The sequence below is a fragment of the Genypterus blacodes genome, unplaced genomic scaffold, assembly GCF_046128005.1.
Source record: "Genypterus blacodes isolate CSIRO-AG114 ecotype Tasmania unplaced genomic scaffold, CSIRO-AGI_Gbla_v1 ptg000021l_1, whole genome shotgun sequence".
Classification (NCBI taxonomy): Eukaryota; Metazoa; Chordata; class Actinopteri; order Ophidiiformes; family Ophidiidae; genus Genypterus; species Genypterus blacodes.
The window spans coordinates 8,179,950-8,206,423 of NW_027466834.1; the positions used below are offsets into that span (position 1 = coordinate 8,179,950).

General features: G+C 40.8%; 2 protein-coding genes across 3 annotated transcripts; both read left to right on the forward strand.

Annotated features, from left to right (window-relative positions):
* The first annotated feature begins 2,902 nt into the window (after positions 1 to 2,902).
* On the forward strand, positions 2,903 to 8,168 carry LOC142991875 (monocarboxylate transporter 13). The gene is given in 9 exon segments (XM_076142043.1): positions 2,903 to 3,023; positions 4,509 to 4,634; positions 4,720 to 5,003; positions 5,006 to 5,050; positions 5,278 to 5,337; positions 5,339 to 5,444; positions 5,447 to 5,512; positions 7,971 to 7,987; positions 7,989 to 8,168. Coding segments are annotated over 9 exon segments (1,005 nt in total).
* Positions 8,169 to 14,771: 6,603 nt separating this feature from the next.
* wfdc1 (WAP four-disulfide core domain 1) lies at positions 14,772 to 24,522 on the forward strand. 2 transcript variants are annotated; one of them, XR_012960987.1, is made up of 7 exons: positions 14,772 to 15,303; positions 21,378 to 21,573; positions 21,828 to 21,911; positions 22,578 to 22,718; positions 23,344 to 23,403; positions 23,500 to 23,559; positions 23,699 to 24,522. XR_012960987.1 is itself a non-coding variant. In XM_076141836.1 (7 exons), exons 1-6 carry the CDS (start codon positions 15,208 to 15,210, stop codon positions 23,556 to 23,558), a joined length of 627 nt encoding a protein of 208 aa, XP_075997951.1. In that variant the 5' UTR covers positions 14,772 to 15,207; the 3' UTR covers position 23,559; positions 23,699 to 24,522. The 2 variants fall into 2 exon arrangements, 1 of the variants encoding a protein (XP_075997951.1); XM_076141836.1 differs by having other exon boundaries at positions 23,344 to 23,394.
* The last annotated feature ends 1,952 nt before the right edge of the window (positions 24,523 to 26,474 follow it).

The following is a 26,474-nucleotide window of genomic DNA, read 5'->3' on the forward strand; positions in this document are numbered from 1 at the left end:
CTCCACCTCGAGGGTGTCAAGAACACATGTTGCAAGTTTCACATTTGCAGATTTGGCATCTGCAAAAGCATTTCAGGTCAATTTCACATTGATGACATTTAAACAAGATTATGTATGAGACTATTTAGAGAGAACTCCCTGTGTTATTAATGCTAAAGTAAAGGGACCTGCAACAAAGTCTCTGCTGTGTGCAAACATGTCTTTCCGTGCCTAATGTGCATAATCATAAATTGTGGAAGACGGACATGAAGCTTTAGTTAACACGCATGTAACTAAAGCTTCACGTCCTAGGTACCTAACTTATTGCACTCCTACTCTAGCACTAGTTATGCTCTTAGCTGTTGGTTTTGGAAGGAAATGCACTCCCGATTTCTTGTGACCCGAAGTTCTTTTATCTACCTTTGTTGAACACACTTATTGGAAGTTGCTTTGGATAAAAGCATCTGCTAAATGACCGTAATGTAATGTAATGTAATGTCCTTTTGAATATAATTCTCTGCAGATTATGTAAAATCCACAACTCAACATCACGATAACCTCTATGTAACAATGGATGTTTGTTTGCAAAAGCAGGAAGACTATAATCCCTGAGGTCATTTTCAGAGTGGAACTTGCTGTATCGGGGCGCTAACTATAATCAATACACCATAAGTGATGGTTAACTTTTTTAATTGAGAGTGTGAGCCGACTTAGTTGCAAGCTGATGACTCAGCGGCTCGATGGAGAAACTTTGTGGATGCGCTCGTCCCTCTGTAATTCTCCAGCACAGCCCAAACCTTTTTTTACTGTTACTTTAGTGAAGTGTTAAGTGTTCTTACTTAATCGCTTGAAACTTTAATGGCAGCCCGTCCCACTTAGCTGCAGTTAAATGTTGTTTATTGGGCATTTCTGTGGGTAGTCACACTATTCTGTGTCTGTGTAGAAGTCGTGTCTGCTGCAGTCACTCATGTCAAAACTGAATGTTGTGTCTATCAAAGATTCTTCCAGGTTTGAAAACCTTTATATGATTTTATGATTATGATCTTACTTATTCCTGGACACTGGTGTATAATAGGGCTGTTAGACGACTAATGAGGGAATTGGAGTTGTGTGTGGAGTGTGTTACTGGCCAAAGTAAATGATTGGTAGAGGAGAGGGAACTGGGAACACACACACATTTTTAACACTGCTTGTGAGGGGTTGTCACTGTCATTACTATAATTACAAACTGGATAGTTTAGCATTAATCAGTAACAAAAAGACCAAGAGATGACATCTCATGTGGCATATGTCGAGTTTACCACATAAGATGTTTCCCTCAGGAAGCATTGAGTCTTAGGTCATTTCTGGTTTCTGGCATGGATCACCACAGGATGGATATTAGCCATCTGTAAGGCAGAAGGAGAGTTTGCTACTTATGAGGGGATTTGTTCGCTGTCCAGCTGTGTCGGTTTGCCTCAATTTTCTTTTAGGGTGCTGGTCGATACAGAATACAATGATCAGATCCCAAAGATATAGTTCCCAAGTATTGACATAACATGAAATTCTTCAATTATTTTGACATTCTATTTTTCTTGAAAGTGACACATTATGATTTCACATTTTACTTAAATCTGCTGTTAATCTCGCATCTGCTCCTAAGTCTGAATCAATACACTCATGCAAAGGTATCTACTTATTTAAGATGTCTGCAAACTGAGGAATGCTGAGAAAATGTGTCTGTCTTGGTTCAATCTTCACATACATAGTACACGGGACACAAGATTCCATGGACGTGGACACGTGTTGTGACAGAGCTCATGTAATGAGGCAAACATCACCATCAACATGTTACTAACATGCTTTGTCAATGAATGAGACCTCCTTGGTTCAGTCGTAAGCTTACTACATTTCACCTTGTGACAGTAGCAGTGTCAGCTACATGGCTATCATGGCCACTACCATTATGACAAGGAATGAAACAACAAAGACATCATGTTAAGGCCATGAGATCAGACATAAATCCTAAAATTACACGCAAGGGGCACAGCATGGCTTTGATATGAGAAGGACAAGTATTATAAAAATGCAATTCCATGCATAAGGATTTAGAATGGGTGTAAAACGTGAACTTTTCCTGTGACTGACCCTGTAGTGTCTGTTTATGCAGGTCATGATTCAGAGCCAGAATTGCACTCTAATCACTCAGTAGGTGGGTAATCTTCATAATTGAAATGCTTGAAATCCTTTTGCAAACAGAAGCTGTGCGGTAGCTGAATCCTTTTTTATTATTATGTGTATTACACATTTTTCATCAAGTGAAAAAGGATATTGAGGCAAATCCTATCAAGTATGTTAAATCTCATTTAGCTGCTGGCTGTGGCCCAAAAAGATGGCAAATAGCATTCTGCAGCAACTTTTAAACCATTGATTCTTATATAATATTCGCTTAAATATATATAAAAAAATTTAATGGAGCAATATGTGCGAGACTGTGATTACAAATATTTTTGAAAATGGTTTCCTTTGACGAAATTACAATTGTACTGGTCAGTGATGTTGGTTGATTGTTTCCTATGTGTCACCATGAACCAGCATGTTCCTCAACATCATTTCGTTTTCAGATTTTTTTAGATGCAATTTGATTTTTAAATGTGCCACTTGAATCAAGTCTAATTATTTTGAGCGCTTCAATGAATGCCAGTGTCATTACCGCTGGGACTGAAACTAAAACCAGTGCCTGCAACGTATAATAACTCTTCCTCCATCAACATGGTTCACACCTGGCCAAAAGCTTCTAAACTTATAAGCAATTTATTTCCCTGTTGGCTTTTTGTTTTGATGGCAAAATAAAATGGACTAAAGCTACATCACTCCCTGTCTTTAAACCTTTGAATATGTCGGAATCCACTGCAGGTGAAGGGGATTTCTGAAGGAACAGAAGATGCGAATGACCACGGCACATTCATACTTAACCTTTGGGGTCATCAAGGCCTTTGGTGTGTTCAATGTTGAGATACAACACTACTTTGAAACCGGAAACAGGAACATCATCAACATTGGATGACTTCTATTGCTGTGGCTGCCATCCATGTTGTGGGTGATTATCACATCTCTTCTTCTGTTCTTCTGTTTCTTCTATTTTTTCTGCACGTAAATCTTGAGTCTCTATTACAGTTTTTCACGATTGCAAAGGTACTTTTCTTGAAACATCCCACCACTTTCTCAGAATTGTGAAAAAGAAACCCAGTCCTCATACCACATTCACAAAACTTCGACTCGTCTGGCAAAATCAAACAATGGACTCAAAACCATTTTATCTTTGCTCAAAACCAAAACACTTACAGAGTGCAAATAAAGCCAGACAATATTTTACACTACTGAGCATTCATTACACACTACATTAAGACATCTTAAAGACTTAATTTTATTGTTTTACCTATTTACATACTGTACACATACTGTTAGCAGTTTGTATGACAGCAGTATCTGGCACTTACATAAGAAGTATAGTACTGTAAAAGAAAAAGAGGAAATTTAAATGAAACCATTGTCAAACGATTTGGTTTCATCATATGATTCGAAACATGTGTGAAGGATTTTGAGTGGTCGCCTGTAAATGATGCCGACCGTGTTGTAGTTGTGTTTTGTGGCCGATGTTTGGCACTTAGCATCAAAATGAAAATCACAGTGCAAAGTGTGCTCTGGTGAATGAGAATGTGTTTAGGGTTTTGCAAAATCTGTTAATGAGATCTGACTTGGTGAATGTTGTTTAAGGTTTTGCCAATGAGTGAATTGATTCAATAAATGGGTTAAGGCCAACGAAAGCGTCACTGGGTTAACACATGAAACTATATTCAAAACAATATTATATACTGTTGAAACACCAGTATGTGTTCATCAACCCTCAGTAATTACATGAATTGTGCCTGTGTCATATCTGTCAAAACATCATTGCTCCTCTTGAGCCTTTCATTCTTGAGATGACTCAGCATAAACACAGCCCCCTTGTGTGTGTCCCGCCCCCCGCCCTTCATCTTGCAGTGAAATCATGCCAAAAACATGATGCCTAATTCTTTTGGCTGTTGAATGAATCATACAAATCTTAATCATCTGCAGAATTTAACAGCTATTAACAAAACACTCAACAGCATCCAGCAGAGAGCTGATTCGTTCCTACTAGAGTGGTTGTTTATCATCTCACCTACATAAAGAGCTTGTCAGAATTGAATATTTAAACATGACAAGTCTGATCATTTGTTGCCACCAAGGATGTGTAAGAATGTTTTCAGATCTTCGATTCATTTGAAATTGAATCATTATGCAAATGTGATCCCACCCTGGCAGTAAGAGGCTCTGGGATTAATTTGAATACTCTAAACCTCTTAAGTCATCTGTGGTTTAACTCAATTTCTATTTTCAATGACAATATAACTTTTAAAGTAGCTAAAAATAGTCCTTTTTCTCAGGATGACCTTTTCATTTATGCAGCGTCCTCATTTCTTTTACATATTGGACCTCTCATGTGTGCTTCCTGTGTGCCTTTGCAGCTCCTGGAGCTTGTAGCCGGCGCTCAGCAGTCATAATGGGAGGTCTGTTATGCAGCTTAGGAGTGGCGACGGGGGCTTTTGCTCCTAACCTGGTTCAGCTTTACTTAACAGTTGCTTTCCTGAATGGTAAGTGATGCAAATACACACTCACCCTCACCCTCACACACTCACACACAGCTGTACATCATTCTGTTTCCCTATTGTTTTGCAGGTTTTGGTAATGTGTTCACATGGACTTCCAGTGTGACCATGCTGGGTTTGTACTTTGAGAAGAGGGTTCTGGTGGCCAACACTTTGCCCTGCGCTGGATAGTGCATTCTTACCTTTCTCCTTACTCCACTCATCCAGCTCTTGATTGACAGCTTCTCGTGGAAGAGTGCAATGCTGGTCCTGGCGTGTCTCCAGCTTAACCTGTATGCATGTGGAATGCTACTGAGGCCCCTAAAAGCCAGTAAGGTCTCAGTCTCAGTAAGGTCAAAGCAGAGGGAGGAGGGAGTTTGACCCTGAAACTGTTGGGAAAAGAGGATTTCTATAAGAACAAATGAAACTGTCTCGGAGAAGAGGAGGTGCATTCAAAGTGTGTCTTCTTTGAGTGGCAAATCTGAGACGGGGAGGGACGGTGAGTTCAATGAAAGGCTACTTAAATTCAAAATGTTATGTTAAAAAAGTTGCTGCAAAAAAAACAATCCTCACCTTGTACATACATTATAGGGCCAATGCTTATGTTCAGTAGCTGCAGCTGATGCTTGTCTGCCTCCTGTGTGTTTAGGTGCAGCAGAGGACTGCTACAGTAATTTTACAGGGCACAGTGTTGCTCCTCTGCCCAGTGTAGTAACCTATACACATTTGTTGATCTGGCTGCTTTCAGCTCAGCCTATGGCCTCGTATACGGCGCCGCTGCTTCCATCCACATCACCGTGCTGGCTGAGGTGGTGGGCGTTCAGGTTTGGGATTTTTCATGCTCATATGCAGCAGTGGAGGCCTGCTGCGAACACCCATAGCTGGTGAGACAGAGAGACGCTTTGATGTTCAACGTAACTTTTTGGATTCTCAAAAAGAAAATGACTTCAGCTACAAATTGTTTCTGTAAAACCTCCTGTGACCACAGCATTGCGTGGGCGACCCTCTACAGAACAGAGTACAATAATACTGTAAGGCAGTGGTTCCTATTATCGGAACAAAAACATCAGCAAAATTCATTAACCCTGTGATTCAAGGTTAAACTTTTTGACATTTTTCTGTTCCTTTTCCTACCAAAGCCATTAAATCTCAAACAATGGTTCCACATAAGCTACATTTTGCATTTTAAGTGAGGCGTATGGAATCTCTTCAACTATGACGAGACTTTTATACCCTTGTGTCAGGGAGGACCGCCCTTCAATTAATCACGGATGTGGCTGATGGTCCATCTTATGGGATCCTACATTTTCATATTCAGAGAGCCACCGTGCAAAAATACAATATCACAGGGTTTTATGAATGTGTTAATGTCATGGCCCACTGCTCCCTAAAGACATTTCCTTACTCCTCCTCCATGTTCTCCTCCACAGAGTTTCTGTTCTGTTACTTACTTGCACTATCATTCATGCATTCATTCATATAGGATGAGTTTATTGCACAAAATTTGGGTGGCTGTATTAAGATCCCAATTGAATTAAAACACATTTTTAATGCAAAATCCACGTCTTACTCCTGTCATACATGTCTGACATGTTCTGATGTTGACTGCATATTCCCAACAAGGCTGAACAAGCCTATTCTAATCATATTCAGGCCAGAAACAACTATAACCAACATATTGTTTTTTCTGGATCTACTGTATCTCTATAACTATTAATTATGTATCAAATCCATTTGCTTGCTATTGCCTCATTATCATCTTTTCTACACATTAGTGGTTGTTTCATTGTTCTGCCATATTTGATACTGTGACCCCTGTCCAAGCTTATATTTGTATCCACCAGCTCTATATTTGGATGCCTTTTGATATTGTATCATGGGAGAAATATGCCATTTGTTTTCATTGAGAGTGGTGTGTTATTTTTGAGGCAATGAACAATACAAAAGATATTTATATCCTGGATTCACATCTGCAGCAAAATGTTTTTTTTGAAGAATCCTGCGAACAACAAACAGACACAGGCAATGGCTCCTTGGCAGTTGTAATGTTTTCATGATTTTTCTAATGATTGTTAGGTGAAATCCCCTCATTTGTACACTTAATAAAATACATGTATGTATTTAATATTTTGTAATGCATAGATAAGCTTGTAGCTGCCCCACATTACACCATAAATAAATACAAGCTGTCTGGAAAGCGCTGTTAGTGGCTTCTAATCTGCCAGCATCTTTGGCAATCTGTGTGCAATTATCCTCATTAATCCATGTTAATTGTTGGTACTCAGGTAGAATTACAATGATGATGATGATGATGATTGGTAAAAACCCAGTCACAGCAGAATTAAATGTAAATTTCCTGTCATTTTCTGTACAAACAACACTCAGATTGGCTCTGCTAAAAGCCACAGAGTGTTGACCATGATTACTGGAGTTACGACTCTTTTTATTCACAACTTCAAATAATACTGTAGCAGTAAATACAGCCTGAAAAACATCCAGCTTGACTTTGGCAGCCAGGCAGAGCAAACCCTTGCCAGCAGAGTGTGTCCTGCCCCTGAGCACAGCCAGCACTAAATCAGTTGGGGGGGGAAACTCTCACGTGAAATATTGGCCCGTCCAACAGAGCGACGAAACAAAACACTCATCTAATTGTGGCTTGGATATTTCAGACAGCGGATAGTATTTATGGATTTGGAGAGGGCTGACCGTGTGGCAAAAAGACTCTCTGAAGTGTGACAGGCGTTGACACAGTGTAGATCTTTATTAATTATAAATTAACTGGCCGTGATGGACTCAAGAAGAAACTATACATACGTTTTATTCAAGCATGCTGCTTACATTTTGTCTACTGGGTCTTTATACGTCTGTTTCACCTTTCATATCTTCATTTCACTCCTTGCAGAAACCTCCAGAAAACCTATGAGTAAGAATTTAATTTAGATCATTACATTGTACTGAGGTATGTATAAAAATATTGCCTCCAGTGTCCTATTTATAACTTACCATGGTCCCTCTGACTCTGAGGTGATCACAAAGTTATGCCAAACTGTACCGTTTATAACCTGGAGTACTTCTAATACTTTGAAGAGTGAGTTGATAGATGTGTCAGATGAATCAAAGCGTTCTAAATATTTCCTGCACTTGCTTTACCACTGCAGGATGAAAAACTCTGGCTCATCCATATCTGTCTGACATTAAACGTTCGTATAAGTGATGCATTCCGAGCAAGGTCGAAGGTGTAAATATGATATATGAACGTTGTCACTAGACTTACAGATTGAAGACCTGACTGTCACAAACTTGCGGAAGGCTTTCACCTCACACATATTCCTGTCCCTTAAGGTTTCTTCATTCACAAGCATAATGAGCGGTTATGGGACGGGGTTCCTCAGGGCAGAAGTGGCTCTCGTAGTCTCTGCACTCTTACTTCTTCTCCTCCAACAGATGAACCATAGGGGTCAGGGGCTCGCAGCCAGCCACCCCGATCTGTCCACAGACAGCAATACCTCAAAACAAAAGCACGAGAAGTGGACAGGCTGAAGAGTTGCAGATGCTGAAATAATTATCTGAATCTCAGCTGCAAAGTTGTGAAAATAGTGATTATCCCCAAAAGACTGAGAATGTGGATTGGCTTGTGAAATTCAAGGACAATGTGGTCACAGTTTGTTTGCATGTGACCCTCACATGTGTAAACACAAAGACAAGTTGGGATATTTGCAACAAAAATTCAAATTCGTATCTAGAAGAGAATCATAATTAAATTCATAAAGTCTATTACTTAGCAATCAAATGCCACAACATCAGAATTTCAGAGTAATCTGGCACACCACCAGGGTGCAATTCAAAAACCACATGTTGTAAGAACCACAAAACTAGACTAAAATATGTCTGACATGTTTCTATTCTACATGTGAGGACTTGGAGTGGAGTCGATTCCACTCTCAATCAGAAGTTCAAAAGTTGATTCAAAGGACAAAAGTGTCAAAGTCACTTTTGCGTTTGAATGATTCAGTAACTCAGCGGAACATGTGGGCATGGCTCCATCCAGTGGCACTCCAGTAATATTGCATTTGAACTCTACACAGCTGCATGACCGATCAAATGTAATTTACAGATGTAAATCAAACATCACTGTAATCATTTCCAGCAGGATCGTGCTTCGGTCTATTTAACTGAAGAAAATGCACCAAACAGCCCCAAACACTCAACAACTGAGATGCAGTTATATAATTCTCTTGCTGAAATTGTTCAACCAAAACAAAATACATTCTAAATGGTTTGATTAAATTCTTTCCAAGTTATTTCTCTGTGTCGTCCAAACCACAGTGGGAAAGAGATTCTTATTTCTGCTTTGCTATGCTTGGAATGTGCATCCATGAAGAAAACTAGCTTTCTTAACTCTGGAGTAACAAGAGGCGCCGGGTAAAAACATCTTCAAACTGATATAATACAAATAAGTTTAAGTAAACACAGCACTTTCCATAAGCCTTTAATAACAACCTCAAAACCAAAGCCAAAAACCAATGGAGGCTGCTTTATAAACAGTAGCCTACACACTGGAATCCCCCTCTGCAAGCTGCATAGACACGCACTCTCTCTCTCTCACACACACACACTAAAAGATGAAGGAGGAAACCTGCCACAACAACAGAACTGGTCACAAAAAGACACACAAGACATTGATCTGCAAGACAGAGATGTTGACATAATGTTTCATAGAAAACTCGGCATGAAACAAACAAACACACACACGCACACACACACACACACACACACACACACACACACACACGGTCTGCTGACTCAAACAGAACAAACAATCACAGCCTTTCTAGAGTTACTTGATACCTGTGGAGTTTCTTCACTGCACATAATTATCTAAATATTACTGCATAGTGACCTCACTGAAACTTGAATCCCTTTGTCTCTGTCCTTTGACTTCTTTTTTGATTTTGATGCTGTTATGAGTATTTTATAACTTTTTATGTTGTCTGAATCTCTGTTTATCTGAATTTCCTTTATTATTTATTATTTATCTACCTAAACTACACTTACCATTACTTGTAGTAGCCTGTAAAAAGTGGGACAAATTGTGTTTTGATCTGGTGTGTACGTGTGTTCGTGTGTGTATGCGTTTGAGAGAGAGCGAGTGAGAAAGAGAGAGGGAGACTTTGAAGTCTGACAGGACTTATTGAAGCTGACTACAGCACCTCTCAGTCTAGTTTTTTTTCCCCTTCACCAGCCTTGCATCCAGGGGTTATGTTGTGGAATGTTGCTCAGCTACCTGAGTTCAAAGAGCTTTGGGAGCAGGACGAGGCAGAGGAGAGGTGAGGAGAGAAAAAGGACGAGCAAGGAGGGGAGAGCCGGCAGAGGGAGGGACAAGAGAGGGACGTGGGAGGAAAACAGATGATGGGTTAATGTGAGAAAGGAGAGACGAGCAGGGAGTGAGCTGGGAGAGGAAACAGGAAAATGAGGAAGAGTTAAAGAGGAGCAATGTAAGGGACAAGTGGAGGAGAAAAGGGGGCTGAGGAATGTGAAGAAAGAGGAGGAGACTGACAGAAAAGTGGCAATTAAATGCTCAGACATGACTGGATAGAAAACATTGCAGTAAAAAAAAGTAGTGTGTCTGTAATACTAAACTAAACAGAATGGAGCCCTGTTAGAAATGGGATACTTTCCTATATGAACCATACAACAGACAAAACTCGCTACAAACTAGATAAGCAGTATGCAAATTTGGCTTGCAGTTATCTCTGTCCTCTGTGTGACTGTTGTGGGGTGACATCACTATTTCACAGAAGTAAAGGAATAAAACTGAAAGTGATTAATAGCTATTCAGGATTTATGGATTTGGTTTACTTGATCTTGCTTCATGTAATCAGTTTAAGGCCAAAGATTCATTCCACCACTGTCAGAAATGTGCGGAAATGTATTTTTATTCTAGCGTTTTCCTTTTGAACAACAAGTAATTTCTATTTGCAATATTTTAGCAAGACAATCACTAGTTATGCTGAACAATTAGGATTTTAATATTACACACGAGGAAAGACACATGTCAAGCGATAATGCAGAGGCCAAGCAGATGTTTGCTCTGTGTGAACCGCACTTTGTCCCACTATCAGTGCTATCATTTCCCATCTTGTTCCTTCTAACCTGGCCCATCTTGTCCTCCTACTCCTATCAGATAATGCAGGCATCAAGCATTATGCAGGCATCAGCAGCTGCAACACATCAAAGAATTTGTGCTGTCATATCACTTAGACAGAATAAAGATGCAGAGATAGAGAACATTCCCATGGTTGTAATGTTTCCATTCCTGTGTCAGTGTATCTGGTTGTTAGTCTAATAAAAGGCAGTGGATGGCGCCGCGCTACTTTACTTTTATTGTCAAATAAATCATGTAAAACCCACAACTCAATTTGTTTGTGTGCACGTCTCTCTCTATTTGTCCACTTTGCTAAAACTCAACTACACAAACTGTACAAACATGCAGCCAATCACAGGATATAACACACATTTATGTGCTTCATCTGCTCCATGTTTACACTGTGTCGGACACAGATTAAACCCAATGCTGGGATGTAGCTACGGCTCGCTTTCCATTTTAAATGAGAGCCGCAGATCAAAGTAGAGTTTTATTGCACCTCAAAATAAACAAGTTTTGTTAGATTAACTGTGGGAGTCAGTGCAACATAGTGAGTCATGTTTTAGGTTACAGTCCCGTTGCAAGAGCTGTGGCAATTGTTCAATTTTGCACCGACAGGAGGATGAATTACACGGAAAAACATCATCATGCCGTATATGATTTGTTGTGCATTATGTGTAATTTTAATGTATTATTTCAGTGCATTTCTAAACCTTTTCTAACATTTTGCATCCCAAAATTTGCAACTTTCACCCCTCACCTAATCCAATAGCTCAGTTCATACCAAACACTCACCCCTGACCTCTGACCCTTTGAGCTGATCTTTGACCCAGGCTGACAGCCCTGATTTGGCGTGAAAGGCGGTGACAGGCTCCTGCTTCAGGCCCTGCACATTGACACAAGAGCAGCCCACAAGAGAAGCACACGGTGTATCAGCATGTTTCCATTTAATTGCATAACATGCTATAAAAATGTAAAAATGCCATTCATCAACTAATTCTATTGCAAGATCATGTCAGCATAATCCAAATTCCTTCACGGTTATGGTCATATTTTAAGTTCAATAACTGTAGAACGCTCCTTCTCCATTTATGTCCAGGCCCAACATCCTGTTTCAGTCATGAACTTGGCAAATCACAGAAGCAAGTCCACATAACAAAACACAGATGTGCAGACACAAATGTTATACATACAGTATAACACAGTGTATACAAACTGCATATACTGTATATGGATATGTAGATTTAACACCGTATAAATGTATTATGTAGGTATGGGACGCACACTTGCATACACTGCCTCACACTAACACAAACCACAAACTGTGCATAAATCTCAGCATGCTCTCAAACTGCACATATTCCATCCAGATGCACAGTTTGACTTCATTATGGAACATATGTCCCACATATTGAATCCCCCATGTCTCATATGGTTTATATAAAATCCTACTCGCAGAGCTCATCACTTTCTGTGAGGATGAGGAGCTGCCCTGGACTCTGAGTCAAATCAGTTTGTGGACACATACCAAATATTACAACTAATCAGACTGGAATTAATTCCAAGCATGTGATGTGAAACTCCACCCTACCATGACGACTAGAGGAACACCTCAAAAAGAAAAGAATGCTTCTGAACAGCCTGATCATCAGTCATCAGACTTTCTCTTCAAGCCCCTGCCTCTGTTCAAGTGCGTTAGACTGCTGTCTGCCTATGCTGTCTTTCAACGCCTCACAAATATCTGTCACAGCGATGCGGACAGAAGAGACCAGAATTGTGGCATTAAAATGTTATCTGTTATCAAGACAAGCAGCAATTGCCTGTAATGCAAGGTGTAAATGTATGCTGAACACACTGCAGTCTCAATGCAATCCAATCTGTGACACATCTGTGCTCGGATCTCAGTCCCACGTAGCTATAGGTGCAAATGTGATCTATAAAGCTGGAACACAATTGTAAGATAACATCTATTCTCACTTGTTCTTGTTTATTAAGTTTTTTTAAATTGGATTTTCGACCTGGAAAAAGGGAAAGTATGGACTGGCCCACATAAAAAAGGTGATTCAGGTGGAAATTCAGGAAATTCTTATGATGAAATTTAATCATAATGTTGCCAAAATTCAGACAAGGACACTTTTTCAATCCAACAAGTAAAAGCAAATCCGTCACATGCGTCCAATGTCATCCAAATTTGAGTGTAGTAGTAAGTGTGTGTCCTTAAGTAATATGTATGTGTGCCTGTGTGTGTGTGTGCACCTGTGAAGCTTCATAACTTATGTCTGATACCTGGAATGCATAAACGCGTCCTCTCTCTCATCACACTGTATCCTGTACTTGAATGCAGTTGTTTAGTTTACTGAATAACCGTGTATACATTCCTGGTGGAGGAAAGAGGCAGGAAATGCATGATGTATGTGAGACGATGTTGGGGACTGCGTGCCTCTGAGTGCGCTCATGACGGGTTTAGTGCTGGGAACTAGTTCAAAGTGGAGAGCGGTGACTGAAACGCCTGCTGCAACCTCATGGGAGTGTCAATATTAGACGGCGTGTCCAACTTTTAACAAGATAGAACAGAAGTGACAGTAAGACAGAGATGAAAAAGGTAGTAGAGGTAGTTTCATCTCTTATGCAGCACATATTGTCAGATCAAGGATAAAGTGTTATATATACTTTGTCATTGTCTAATCATCTCTTCACAAAAGACTAGATCCTCCTCAATGAACTTTAAGACTTTAATTCAAGCACAGGTGGACTGAATCTGTAGCTGTGTCCGCCTTGAGCAGGGATCAGTTGATTTTCCCAGAAACCTGTGTGATCATACCACAGCACTAATGGCGGTAAGATATTTTGAATTTACATCAGCAATATGCATTTGTTTGTATTAGTATTGTACATTATTCAGCAATGTAATGGGTTCATTTCATAATACAATACCTGATATTTTTACATTTCAACGATACAATGAACATAACAGTGTCGGAGTATAGTAAGACCTTACAGTTATGCAACATACATCAACAGTTATTGAACACTTAAAGTTCATTTTTCTCACTGCTGCGGCAGGGGACACACACATCTTTCTTTCTCACACCATCATTCAGTCACTCTCTACCCTCTTCCGTTATCTCTATATCTCTCCTTCCTGCTCCCTCTTTTCTCTCACTCTTTCACTTTTGTGTAACTAAAGCCGGGGGCCTCCCAGTGACATGAGCCCTGCTCCTGTAAAACTAATAATGATGGAGATTTGTGCAGGCTTAGCATTCTTTCTCCCTTTCAGCACAAGACACAGAGAATGGAGCGAGGGGAGGGAAGGGGCGAAGGTCTGGAGTTGGGGGTGAGAGGGGGAGAACATCCTAGTTTGAGAAGGAGATAGATGAAAAAGGGGTGAGGAGGAGAAGTGAGAGCAGTGAAGCACATAAGATGGAGAGAGAGAGACAGAGAGGCCCCCTTCCCTGAAACACACCACATGCTTTCATTCTTTATGGGTCAATGCCAATGAAATCACACTGCATCCTCTGAAAACATGTTATTCAGCCCCAGGAGTCCACACACACACACACACACACACACACACATTCATGTGAACCTACTGAGGCATGTGCAGTTCAAGTTTTCCCACTAATGCTGTCATATAAGCCCTGCATGTCCTGTCTGTAAGAAACGATCAAGAATGTAAACATGGATGTTGGGTAAATTCACTTCATAGTTGCGCATACGTGTGCTTGAACTCCAGACTGACAGTCGACAAGAATTTACTACCCCGTACTTAGCGAAGCCCCTTATTTTCCCCTCCTTCAATGCCGCATGCAAGCAAAGCACGTGAAGCACAACCGCAACATGTATGTCCCAACCACACATAGACACAATCCTGACAAAGATCACCAGATGTGTTGTGGGATGCAGCGAGAGGGCAAAGGGGGAGGTCTCACATACACACTGCCCTGTCTGAATGTGGAGCATTTGCACTCTCTCCTCCCTCCTTTCACTCCCTCCCCTTCTCTTTCATAGAGACGTGTGCATGCCATGCCAGCAGACGGTTTCAACTCCTCTCAACAACTGATGCATGGACAGCTGCTGTTTCTTCGCTCCCCTAACTATTCTCCTCCGTCCCTTTCTTCCTCACACTGCCTCCATTCATTCCTTCTCTCCGTTGCCCCTTCTTTCCCTGTCATTCTGCTCTGTACTTTTCCTCAGGCAGATATAAAGGCAGGTCCTGTTTGAAGGAGGGAGCTTGTGTAATCTCTGGCTGCACATGAGCACCGGAGACTTTTGGTTTAGCTGGAAAGGCACCACAACCGGAGACTTCAAAACCCCCTACAACAGAGGCAGAAAGGTTGGAATAAGAGCAGAAGGAAGGAATACACAAACGGGAAAGGACGCAAAGGAGAGAAGCGCAGAAAGAGATTGGAATTGGGTAACAGGAGTGTGGTGACCATGCCGGGCACACTGCTACTACTGCTGCTCTCCCTGTTGGTCCTGTCCTCAGGAAGTGATGCCAGACAGATCAGGAAAAGAGGACTCAACCATAAGGTGGGGCTGCCAACCTCACTCTTGACTTTTTGTATATCTGTGTGTGTGTGTTAGTGTGGAAGCAGGAGATAAAGCACAGACTCTGTCCCAGGGCTTTGAGGTTTCACACTCTGAGCACAGTTTTGTGGCTGAGGTGAAAGTCTCTCAAGTTGACCACAAATCTCTGAAGTCTGCACAGAATGGATAGAGGGTGAAGTGTGCAGACAGGATCCAAAGTAAGAGAGATACAGAGTTCACTTTGATTTTGAAGCATGCACAACCTACAGTGGGCAGTTTCTCAGTTTTGACAAGAAGTTGCTGCAGTGCAACAGGTTGGAACACATTAATATTTGAAAGGTTTCCATAGAGAGGGAGAGAGAGTGTGTGTGTGTGTGTGTGTGTGTGTGTGTGTGTGTGTGTGTGTGTGTGTGTGTGTGTGTGTGTGTGTGTGTGTGTGCGCGCGTGTGTGTGTGTGTGTGGGGTCGGGGGTGTTACTCGGGTAGGAACTGAAGTTGCAGACTGGGCCCCTGCTTGTTAAATCTATGGTAGCTGATTGATCATCTTTAACAAGAGCTGGCTGTAGCACACACACACACACATTTCTGCTCTCCTTTCCTCTCAACCACATGTCCCTCTCAGGACACCTCCCTCTTTCAAAGCTCTCTCTCTCTCTCTCTCTCTCTCTCTCTCTCTCTCTCTCACTCTCTCACTCTCTCTCTCTCTCTCTCTCTCTCTCTCTCTCTCTCTCTCTCTCTCTCTCTCTCTCTCTCTCTCTCTCCTACCCTCTGGACAGGCCAAAAGCAGCATCTTACTGGATGCTGCTTCAAAGCTGTAATTGGAACATGCTGAGATGGCCGTGCAGAGGGTCTGTGTCTTTCCCCCCCAAACCTTTTCATCCATCCATCAATCACTCTTTTATTTTAACTTCCTCCTTCACACACATATTCTGTACACACAGACTCTGCCTCATTCATTGCTCTAAGAGCCTACAGAAAGAGAAATTATAGTCAGTGTAGCCTCTGCACTATGCAATAGTGTGTCTTTAAGGGAAAAGAAACATTTCTAACAACCCAAGATCACCAGTGTGATACATACCTGCCATACAAACTTGACCCCTTTGTTTAGTTATAAGTTGTTAAACAGAATTTTACCTCCAAATACTGCATGAAAACCGATGCTACACCATCTAAAACACCCTTTCTTTGCAGTATTCTCGTGTTTTTTTACTGTGTTATGTATGTTTTCCCTGCCTGTGCTTCCTATCTATTTATCTATCTATCTATTCCGCACCTGGCTGTTTGTTGGGAGGGAATCTCTCTTTGAATGACGTCGCCCAAGGTTTCTTCCTTTTACATGAATTATACATTCAGGATTTTTCTTAGAGTGGTCTGGACTGGGTCAGGATCCATCTGCTGTTCTGGGCCTGTAAAGCCCTTTGAGACATCGTATGTGATATTGAGCTATACAAAGAAATGGGACTCGTTTTGATTTCATTTACAACAGGAAAACATGGGTTCCTCAACTCCTGATTATGACAGCGACCAGCCACACAAATCACTGCAAAACAAAAATACCTTTAAGTACTGCCAAAGGGAAAAGCTAAGATGAAACTAAGACATATAAAATAAACACAACATAAACTAAGACTGAATGTCTGCTAGCCTTAGATTATTTCTGGATTTAGTGTAAATTACTGGGATTTGCTTTATGTTAACGTATATGGTTGCAATGTATGTGGAAAATACACAGTTTGTATTTTGATAAAGTAATGCTTTTTATATTTATTTAATTAATTTCAAGTTTTGAAAAAGAATATTTGAATTAAGAACGTGGAAATACATCATTCATAATTTACAAAACGCTGAAAATATTTTAAATGCATTATGTAGAGTAAAGTGTATTTCCTTTTCATTGTGATGTCATTGTCTTTTGTTTCCTCCATTCGACCTGTACCTAAAGGTCACCAGAAAGGTGTCTGTCTGACCTCTGAATCAAATTTTCTCACCCTGTGTCCACCTTCTCTCATCTCAACTTCCCTCTGCCACGGGGTTCAAAGTTCACCATCAACAATTTCTTAATTTCCTGCGTATGCCTTGACAGGCAAAGTGTTGCAGAAAGAATTCAGGGTGGATGCAGGGTGGCAAACATCAGAGAGAAACTTAGAGCAAGTGTAGAGGGAAACAGGTGGGATGGTGTGAACAGAGAATGGGAAAGATTAAGGGAATGTCACAGTAATTGTAGTAATAATAACTCGCCTAATACTTTTTGCATTTGCATTTGACTGTGGCCCTTGGAGAGGCTCTGGGGGAAATGTTGTTGTTGTTGTTGTAGAAGAAAATCAGTTTTCTCCAAGAAACCATACAGTACATTGCTTCTGATTCACAAATTCCTCATTTATCACACATACACATGCACACCTGGTTACATGCCCATGCCTGTCAGTGTGCATGCTATCGCTCATCTTTACAGGTCCGTTTATTTGATGGGATGTGTGGGACTGTGTTGTGACAAGACCTGGAATTAAGAGGGAGGCCTGCAGATGCTCAGTAACGTGATTCCTTCGTGCTCTGCTCTGCTTTGGACATTACTGATCAGATCCATACACTGCTGGATACCCTACCATGTTCAAACTGTCCAGTAATAGAATGGGAGTGTGTGGAGTATCACTGTCATTTTCTTAAGTCGTAATGTCTGGAAGCTTTGTAAAAGAAAAGTCATGGTTTCAATAAGGGGAAGGGATGGGATCAAAAGTGACATTTTGGGCAAAAGAATAAGCGTGTAGTACATTAAAATGGATTTCTCAATGGGAATATTTAAAGATATACAGACATAAATGCATGAATACACTGACTCACAGATGGCTGGCTGTTCTGTGTTCTGGTTTCCCCAGAGTCAGTCAGGGGACACTTCACATGCCACTGGTGGTATATGTGCCACAGTTTGAGAACCGCTATGCTAAACAAATGTGATCTACATGCACAAACACTATTTTTGTATTGATCATTTTATATTTAAATGATATATATGTTCAAGTCTTGGTGTGGATTTTAAATCAAAGTCAGCCAGTGGTTTGGTCAGGTGAGCCGGTGCATGTCACACACACACACACACACACACACACACACACACACACACACAAACACACACAGAGAGAGACAGAGACATTATCATCTCTCCACTTTGCTTTTTTCACAAGGAGCCTCTGATGTTCCAGACATTCCTTTATTTTGGCAGCAGAGAGACTTTCCATCTTGTATTATCTCTGAACACCAGACAGGAAGTTATGTGCAGTGTGTGTATGTGATGCCACATCAAAGCGCAGTACATTTATTGTAAAGTTGAAAAATTATCATCAAAGTCTTCCATGATTGTAGTTTTGTACAGCAGTGTAATTCAGCAGAAATGTGAGGTGGGGCCTCTGGTTGAGAGACAGCAGATGCTCTTTCTAACTGCTGTTCCAGTTCTAATTATCTGTGTTCCCAGTTCTGTGGTGTACAGTAAATCAGACCTCTAATACATCATGGTTCTCGCTCCCCACACAGTGTTTCACCGTGTCAGCAGGCCCACGTTTGAGCAGCATGTCTTCGCCTCATTCACTCAAACTCTCTTAGTTCATTTCTCTCACAGTGTAGCTTGATGCGTCTGAAGGAATCTCAAGGTCTGACCACCGCTCCGTGACTTTTACAGACACAAAATTAGTCCTTCACAAAAACAGGAAAGAAGCAATGTTTTTATTGGCATTTTAATTGCACTCGAGGGTATTTTGTGAAATACGAAAATGTATATCTTAATGATTGGAATAATAACTCATTATATGTTGGGTTTACACTCATTGTGAGTGGTAGAGAGTTTTGTCCCAGACCTTTTCTGATCTAGAATCTGGTGGAGAGAGCTGAGTGGTGTGCAATTCTGCATCATAATCCACCATCTCTCTGCCTATTTATTCAGTCAAATGGATCTAGTTCATCTTTGGGATGTTACTCAATTATAAAATGATCTCCATCCATGATTCATTAACATTCACATTTCCTTAGAAAAGTTGATCAGATTACAGTCATACAGGGGGTATTTGTTCTCCTTATTTGAGTTTTTGGGGGCAAAAACGTAGAATGTAGGAATGGTTGTGCCCTTTCCCCCCCTGCCCTAGAGCCAGACAGTGGTTTCTCCCCATGAAGTCCCCATAAAACACTCAGAAAGAGAGGGGCATAGAAAGAGAGAGGGTTAGGGTCAGTCTTTGCACCCAGCCACCCTGGGAAACCAAGGGCAGGTGAAAACAAACAAAGAAACAGGGGCAAGAATGTTGCAGGCAGAGAAAGAGAAGCAGACAGACACAGAGACAGAGGCAGGGGCGCCTTCAGACAGGCATGAACATCACACACGGGCCCGCTGGCAGTGTGTCTGCAGGAGTGCACAAGGCAGACAGGAGGGTAAATAAACAATGTGGAACATCAGAGAGATGTGTGCAGGATTGTGGTAAAGACTAGACATGTCAGCCCCTTTGACATACAAAGATTTAGAGATGAGCAGACAGAGGAGGAGGCCTGAGAGCTAAGATCTTAAAGTGGCGAAAAAAACGGACCTGAACTGAGAATACAAGCACGTGGCAGGACTGAAAATACCGGAGATTTGGTTCTCTGAGCCTCCAGAGTCGAGTACAGTAAACACACAGGAAGCATGAATGGCTTCTACAACATAGGCTTTTCATGTGCAGAAGAACATATACACACACTCATATAAACAGGAAGGGCATACTTATCTGGACCAGTAGTGAGTTTTGTAGGAGACTCAGAGAATAGATCGGATATGAGACAAGGAGACAGAAGCCATTATCTCCATTATCCAATCAGACTTTGTAGTCGCCATTCATAGATCAGCCAACGTGACTCCAACCTGTACACTAACATCCAGACATCTGTTTACAGTAAGAAAAGACTGTAGCCAGCGGGGGGGCAGGTTCTGATCCCAGACCTTCAACTGAAAACATATAACTGAATAATATGCAAGATCTTGCATCACGTAACTTTTCTGAGTTGCGGTTGTAAAAGTCACACAATCTTCCTCAATTGAATGGTGTGAATCCACCCCCAAATACCAGTCCACCCACTGTACACACAGATGCCCAAGGGAATTGGTGTGTGTTCCTTACAACACATACAGTGAGTGTGATGTTACCAGTGCCAAACTAACCAACCAGTGCCAAACATTTGCTTTCATTTTTACGGTTGTAGAAGAAAGTTAATCAAACCTGTTGAATAAACAATTCAATTCAATATAACTTTATTTATATAGCGCCACATTAAAACAAATGATATGTTTAGTAATAGAGGCGGCATCTTGGCGTACATTTTGTGTTTAAAACAAACCCCTCTGCCTGTGTGAAGTCTGCCTCTGCTTGGCTTAGGGTGTTTTGGCCTACTTTTCATTACCAGAGGAGTGTTTGTTCCCACGCTGACTGTCTGTCCTAATCCAGGTCCTTACTTATTGCAGGGAGGCAAACACGCTACAGTCAAAGCTGCTGTATCTGCTATTGCTCTGCTGAGCTGAGAGACCGGTTAGATCAGGTGCTGCCCTCTGCTGATCCTGTTTGAGCATCTGATTTTCAGTTACAAGTCCAAAACAAGTCTCAAATCATCCCAACACAAATCCAAGTCAGCCTCTAATAGTTTAATGACTAAAAGCGGCAACATGCATGTAATAATTGCACTAGGCAATACAAGATGAGGGAAGTGGCGTCACTAAAGCAATTAGACAATAAACACAGAAAACATTAACATTAAATACAAACATTAAATACTTTTTTAAATTTTAAGTCTAAAGTCAAGTTACCCTTCAAGTATCACTTGGTCACTTTCAGGTCCTGAAAAGACATCTAATCACACTAAACAAGTTTCATTTGATCACACCAAAAACAATGCTAATCACACTGAATAGGCATCTTATTACACTGAAAAGAACTGTGATCACACTGGGAATGCATGATTACACAGAAACCAGCTCAGATCTCAATGCAATGGCTCAGATCATGCACTCTTCACACTAGAAACAGCCAAATCCACAGCCTCATGGGACATTTCTGTGCTTTCTCTGTGTCTCAGGACTACGAGAATCCAAACCACTCCCAGTCCACACAGCCCCAGAAGAACGATCGGTGTCCCCCGCCACCCCAGATGTTGCCAGAGCGAGCATGTGAGGTGCCCGGTTGCCGATCGGATTCAGAGTGTGAGCGCCATAAACGCTGCTGCTACAATGGCTGCATCTACGCCTGCCTGGAGTCTGTTCAACCACCTCCAGGTCAGCGCAACCAGCAGAACACTTGCTACAAGATCAGCAGTGCTTTCTCACTGTATTATAGCATTATAGGTCCATGAATCACTAACAGAAACTGTGTTTAATTGGAATATTGTGCTTCAAAATGTTGTATTCAAAACTTCTGGTATAGGAAAAAGGAATGGAGTTTTGTTTCCAGAAACTGTAATTAATGTAAGGTTCAATTTAACCAGTATGTTTTGTGTGCATGTGTGTGTGTGTGTGTGTGTACTGAGCAGTGCTGGACTGGCTTGTGCAGCCCAAGCCTCGGTGGTTGGGGGGCAATGGCTGGCTGCTAGATGGGCCTGAGGAGGTTCTCCAAGGTGAGTACAGACACCTGAGCTGTAACGTTTGATTTCTCAAACTTGGAGCCATATCATGTAACACCTGTCTGAAGGATTTGGTGCTAATTATGAAATTCCCTCTGCGCCCTGCATTACATTTAACACATAATTATCATTATTGTTGCAGTTATAACCTCCTGCTATTTGTTTACTGGTGATATCCAATTCTGTATCATATGTACTCCCCAACATATCTTGTATAACGACCTAGTGAGGAAGAAACGAATAAAGATAATATTTTTCTGGATCAATCAAAATTGTTGGATTAATACGTAATCTGTTGTCAAATTAGTCCGGCCCAGATGAACAGAACCAGAGTCCAAAAGATGGAGCATGTCTTTAATGAGACAATTTTTGCAGCAACAATCCACAATCAGTCACTTGTCAGTAGGCTCATCAGCACTATTGTGTGTTACTCTGGCCTTTGCTGTAGCCGATTGCTTTTTCCATGTGCATTGAACTTCTGGGGATTGCAGAAAGGCATTTTTAGGAAATGTAACAAAAATACACCAACTGATTTAAAGACAAGATGTAATTATGTACTGATGATATGTGTGGTATGTTCACTGTATACAGTCACTTATACATATAAACATATATTGTGTGCACACTTCTTTTACACATAATATCTATTCTGCCCAATAGCTGAGGCCTGCAGTACAACTGAGGATGGAGACGAGCCTCTCCAGTGTCCAACAGGCTACGAGTGCCACATCATCAACCCAGGAAATCCTGCTGCTGGCATCCCTAACCGGGGCCAATGTATCAAGCAACGAGGCAACCCTGGTGAGACTGGAGTAATTCTGACTGATTAGCCTTGTGATGGTGATGAAGAATGTGATGAAGAGATTTAAAAGAAGATGCTGACTTGGCAAGCTTGATGCCCACGCAGAGAGAATCATATTTAACGTGCCTGGACAGAATAAGCTGTCAAAGCTGCCTTGGAGGTGGATAGTTGGTGGAACAAACAGCTTGTGGATCTCAGGTTTCATTGTAGTTCATAGGGAATTCACATTTCTACCGTGTGAGTGGAAGCTTCAACAGAGTCAGATAAATTCTAAAACTCACAGTAAAGTGAAAGGATGATAAATGATTTTTAAAACAAAAGCAAAAGCAAAATCAAGTTGTGTACCCTAAATAAAGGGCATTCAAAGATAAAGATGTATTGTAAGAAATGGCAAATGTGCATCTTAAGTAATATCAATCAAACTGATGCTTGGTTAAAAATCAATAAATAAATAAATAAATAAAGTCAAAAACAAGGAAGAAACTTTATTAGAACAATGTCAAGTATTTAAGTTCCGTAGTATAACTGCATTGTTAGTGCATTGCCACTGCCCTGAGAGTCAAACTGCAAAGATATTGCTTCTGATGTGTGTTTGTTTTTGCTTTCTGCTCAATTATTTTTTAGATGGACGTCCCATAAGGCACAAATACTTCAAGGACTACAAGGATTACTTAGGTAAGTGAGGTAATAAATGGATAAAGAACACACAATAGTGCAGATTACTACACTAATACATGTAATGTATACCTGCCTGGCATGATGATGTATCTTTTCTGACAGCGACTACTTCTAATAATGCAGTAGGCTACGAAAAACATCATCACAAGAACCTGGGATGAGGTACATTTCAGATGTGAAGTATTTATGTATTATTATGTGTAATTATTAGTATTCATTTATGTCATATCACATTACAAATCAATGTAATCTGCAATACATTTTCACATTCTTCAATCAGCAATTTTTTCTCCTCCCTCAGATCAACCGAATCTATCATCAGCCTCTGCTACGACCATAAGCTCCGCCCACATCAGATCTGACCGACATCTGCTACCTTCTCTTTGCTCTCTCCCTGACTTAAGTCCTCTTCCTCAGTCATGATGTCCTCTGGGAGACACAGAGAAGCTCCCTCTGACATATATTGTAGATACAAATGGGACAGAGGGGTGTTGATGGTGAAGCAGAAGGAAGGGAGGGCAGGGTGCACACCAAAGCTCTAAAAGAGGAGGAACACGTGCTGTTTTTCCTTTTCTTTTCTTCTTTTTTTCCACAAATCTCTTTCATCCCTTTTCCCTCTTTTCCTCCCCACCCAGTTCGCTTATTCTCACACACTCTCTAACCTTGAGGCAGATGATGGCCGGTCAGTGGAGAAAATCAAGACCATGTGGGCCCTGTAAATCATTCTGCCCCTCTCCCTCCCTCTCTTAGAAGGACACTGCTCAAATTCCACCTTCGGAAATCTGGAACATTTTATCAACCAAGGAAAACTATTTGACTGGACTCCAACAGTGATTAAACACTTATACATTTATTTAATTACTCTCGATCTCATTTGTTTAACTTGCCATGCAACCTCAGCTAGAAAATACTCAAGTTTTCAAATCAAATGGTAATGGGTTTTTTTTAATGCTGCCTTTAAATCAAGAAGAATAAGCTGGTCGCATAATAAGCTGTGTGTGTGTGTGTGTGTGTGTGTGTGAAACAGTGCAGCAGGAACCATTCTGTGTTTGCAGGACTGAAGTGTAGAGAGTTTCTGTGTAACTGGTGCCTTGTTTATTCTAAATAAAAGTTCATGTATATGAACATTGGCCTGGTTTGGTGTTTTCCTTTTCAGTGTCAGTAAAAGTAAGATTCAGCTAACTAGTTTTATGTGCACACCTTTTACTTACGTCCTGCAAAGCCGCCACTAGCCTTTCTCTTCTCTCGCTCTCTCTCTCTCTCTCTCTCTCTCTCTCTCTCTCTCTCTCTGAAGTGATACATTGTTACTTTGACCACCATTGGCTGCAGATAAAATTCCAAATATGTGTTGGGAAAACCTTCAACAACAATTCAATGAATGTGAGTCTCATTTTCAAATTCAGAGGTTAAAACAGGAAATCCCCATTCAAGTGAAGAATTTTAAACACTTCAACACACATCTTCAAAGACTCTACAGTCTACCTGAAGACAAAACATTTCAATCAGCGGTCGCTGTTGTGTAAGCCAACAAAGTTAAGGACACTTTGTCTGAGTCATCAGCTCTTCCTACTGACCCGAAAGAAGAATAGTCCGGTTTCACATTTCACTGGGGGAAAATTGGCCCAATCAGCATTAATAATATAGAACAGGGGGCCACATACACAACAAGTACATTACACCAAAGTGCCCCAGAATGTGAGAACTTTGATGTTTTAACAGCAATAGCAATGAGTGTTTTTCATTTTGTTGGTGTATATTCACCTCTGCTGCTGCCGAGATGGTTCAATTTCCTCTGGGGCAGACCTATAACTTTGATCTTATTTCTGTCTTATTCTGTTGTTATGCAATGGCACTGTATAGTGCATGGTTTTCATTTGAGGCCCTGCTGGGAGACACATGTCTGCTTTGAGTACAGTAGGTATAATTTGCACTTAAAAGGTTTGGTTTCACAATCCAGAGAAAAGGGCCACATAAAAGATTCATGCATGTGGCCATTGTAGACTGATGTTGTGTTTTACAGTATTGCACGCACCTTGAAATCACAGATAGACTGAAAGTACACTGTCTCCCAAGATTTCTTCCTTTTTTCCTTATACATTAAGGTTTTTCTGGGAGTTTTTCCTCATCATCCTAGAAAGCTTTGGGCTGGGTCGGGAATTACTTGATGTTATGGGTCTGCAAAGCCCGTTTGGACTTTGCATGTGATATTGGGCTATATATTTTCTCACACTTGAGAAATAATATCGATTGCAGCAATAAGCAAGCAAAATGTATCTGTATAATCCATAATCACAAGCAATGTCAGACTTTACAGATCCACACAGCAATGTTTCCAGACAAAAGCTCTTAAATAAGTAAAACAGATAAAATAAATATGTGAAACCTAAAAAAAAAGACAAAAGCACAGTAGGGGAAATTAATTGGAAGAGAAGTGTGTAGTGCATTACCACTGTAGACCAGGAGATGGAGCCAGAGCAAGAGTCAAAGACCCTTGACGAACAGATGCAAGCTGGCAGTCATAATAGGTGATTAGTAGCAGCTGTGGGTAATTTCTCCCCCTAGGTTCCCCCGCAATTCTCATTACTTATGACACGTGCAATGACATATTAAAGGATATTTGTACAATTTGTCATCATACATGAGACAATACACAGTGTTATTTTAACCCAATATGTGTGCTGCAGATTGGTAATAATAAAAGTGGAAACTGTTGCACTACATTGTTCATAGGCTCGATGATAAAAACAAACAAACTCATCCAAAAAGTAAAACATCCTCTTTTTGGACTCGTACGCTCAACACAACCTTACAAAATGGATTATATTGGTATTTTGTCCAGCACCTGATCCCAACCTGGGTTGCGTGTGAATATGACTTTGTTATTTGTTAACATGATTGTCATCACTGAACATACAAATGAATTCCTTACACATTACTACTATTCATACTACTATTCATTGACCACACGACCATAGGAAATTGTTTTAATTATCATAATTCTGTCGCAATATTTTTCAAATGTTTGTCTTTTATTGCCTTCTGTATACAATCATAACATGGCACTTCATCCAATGCAT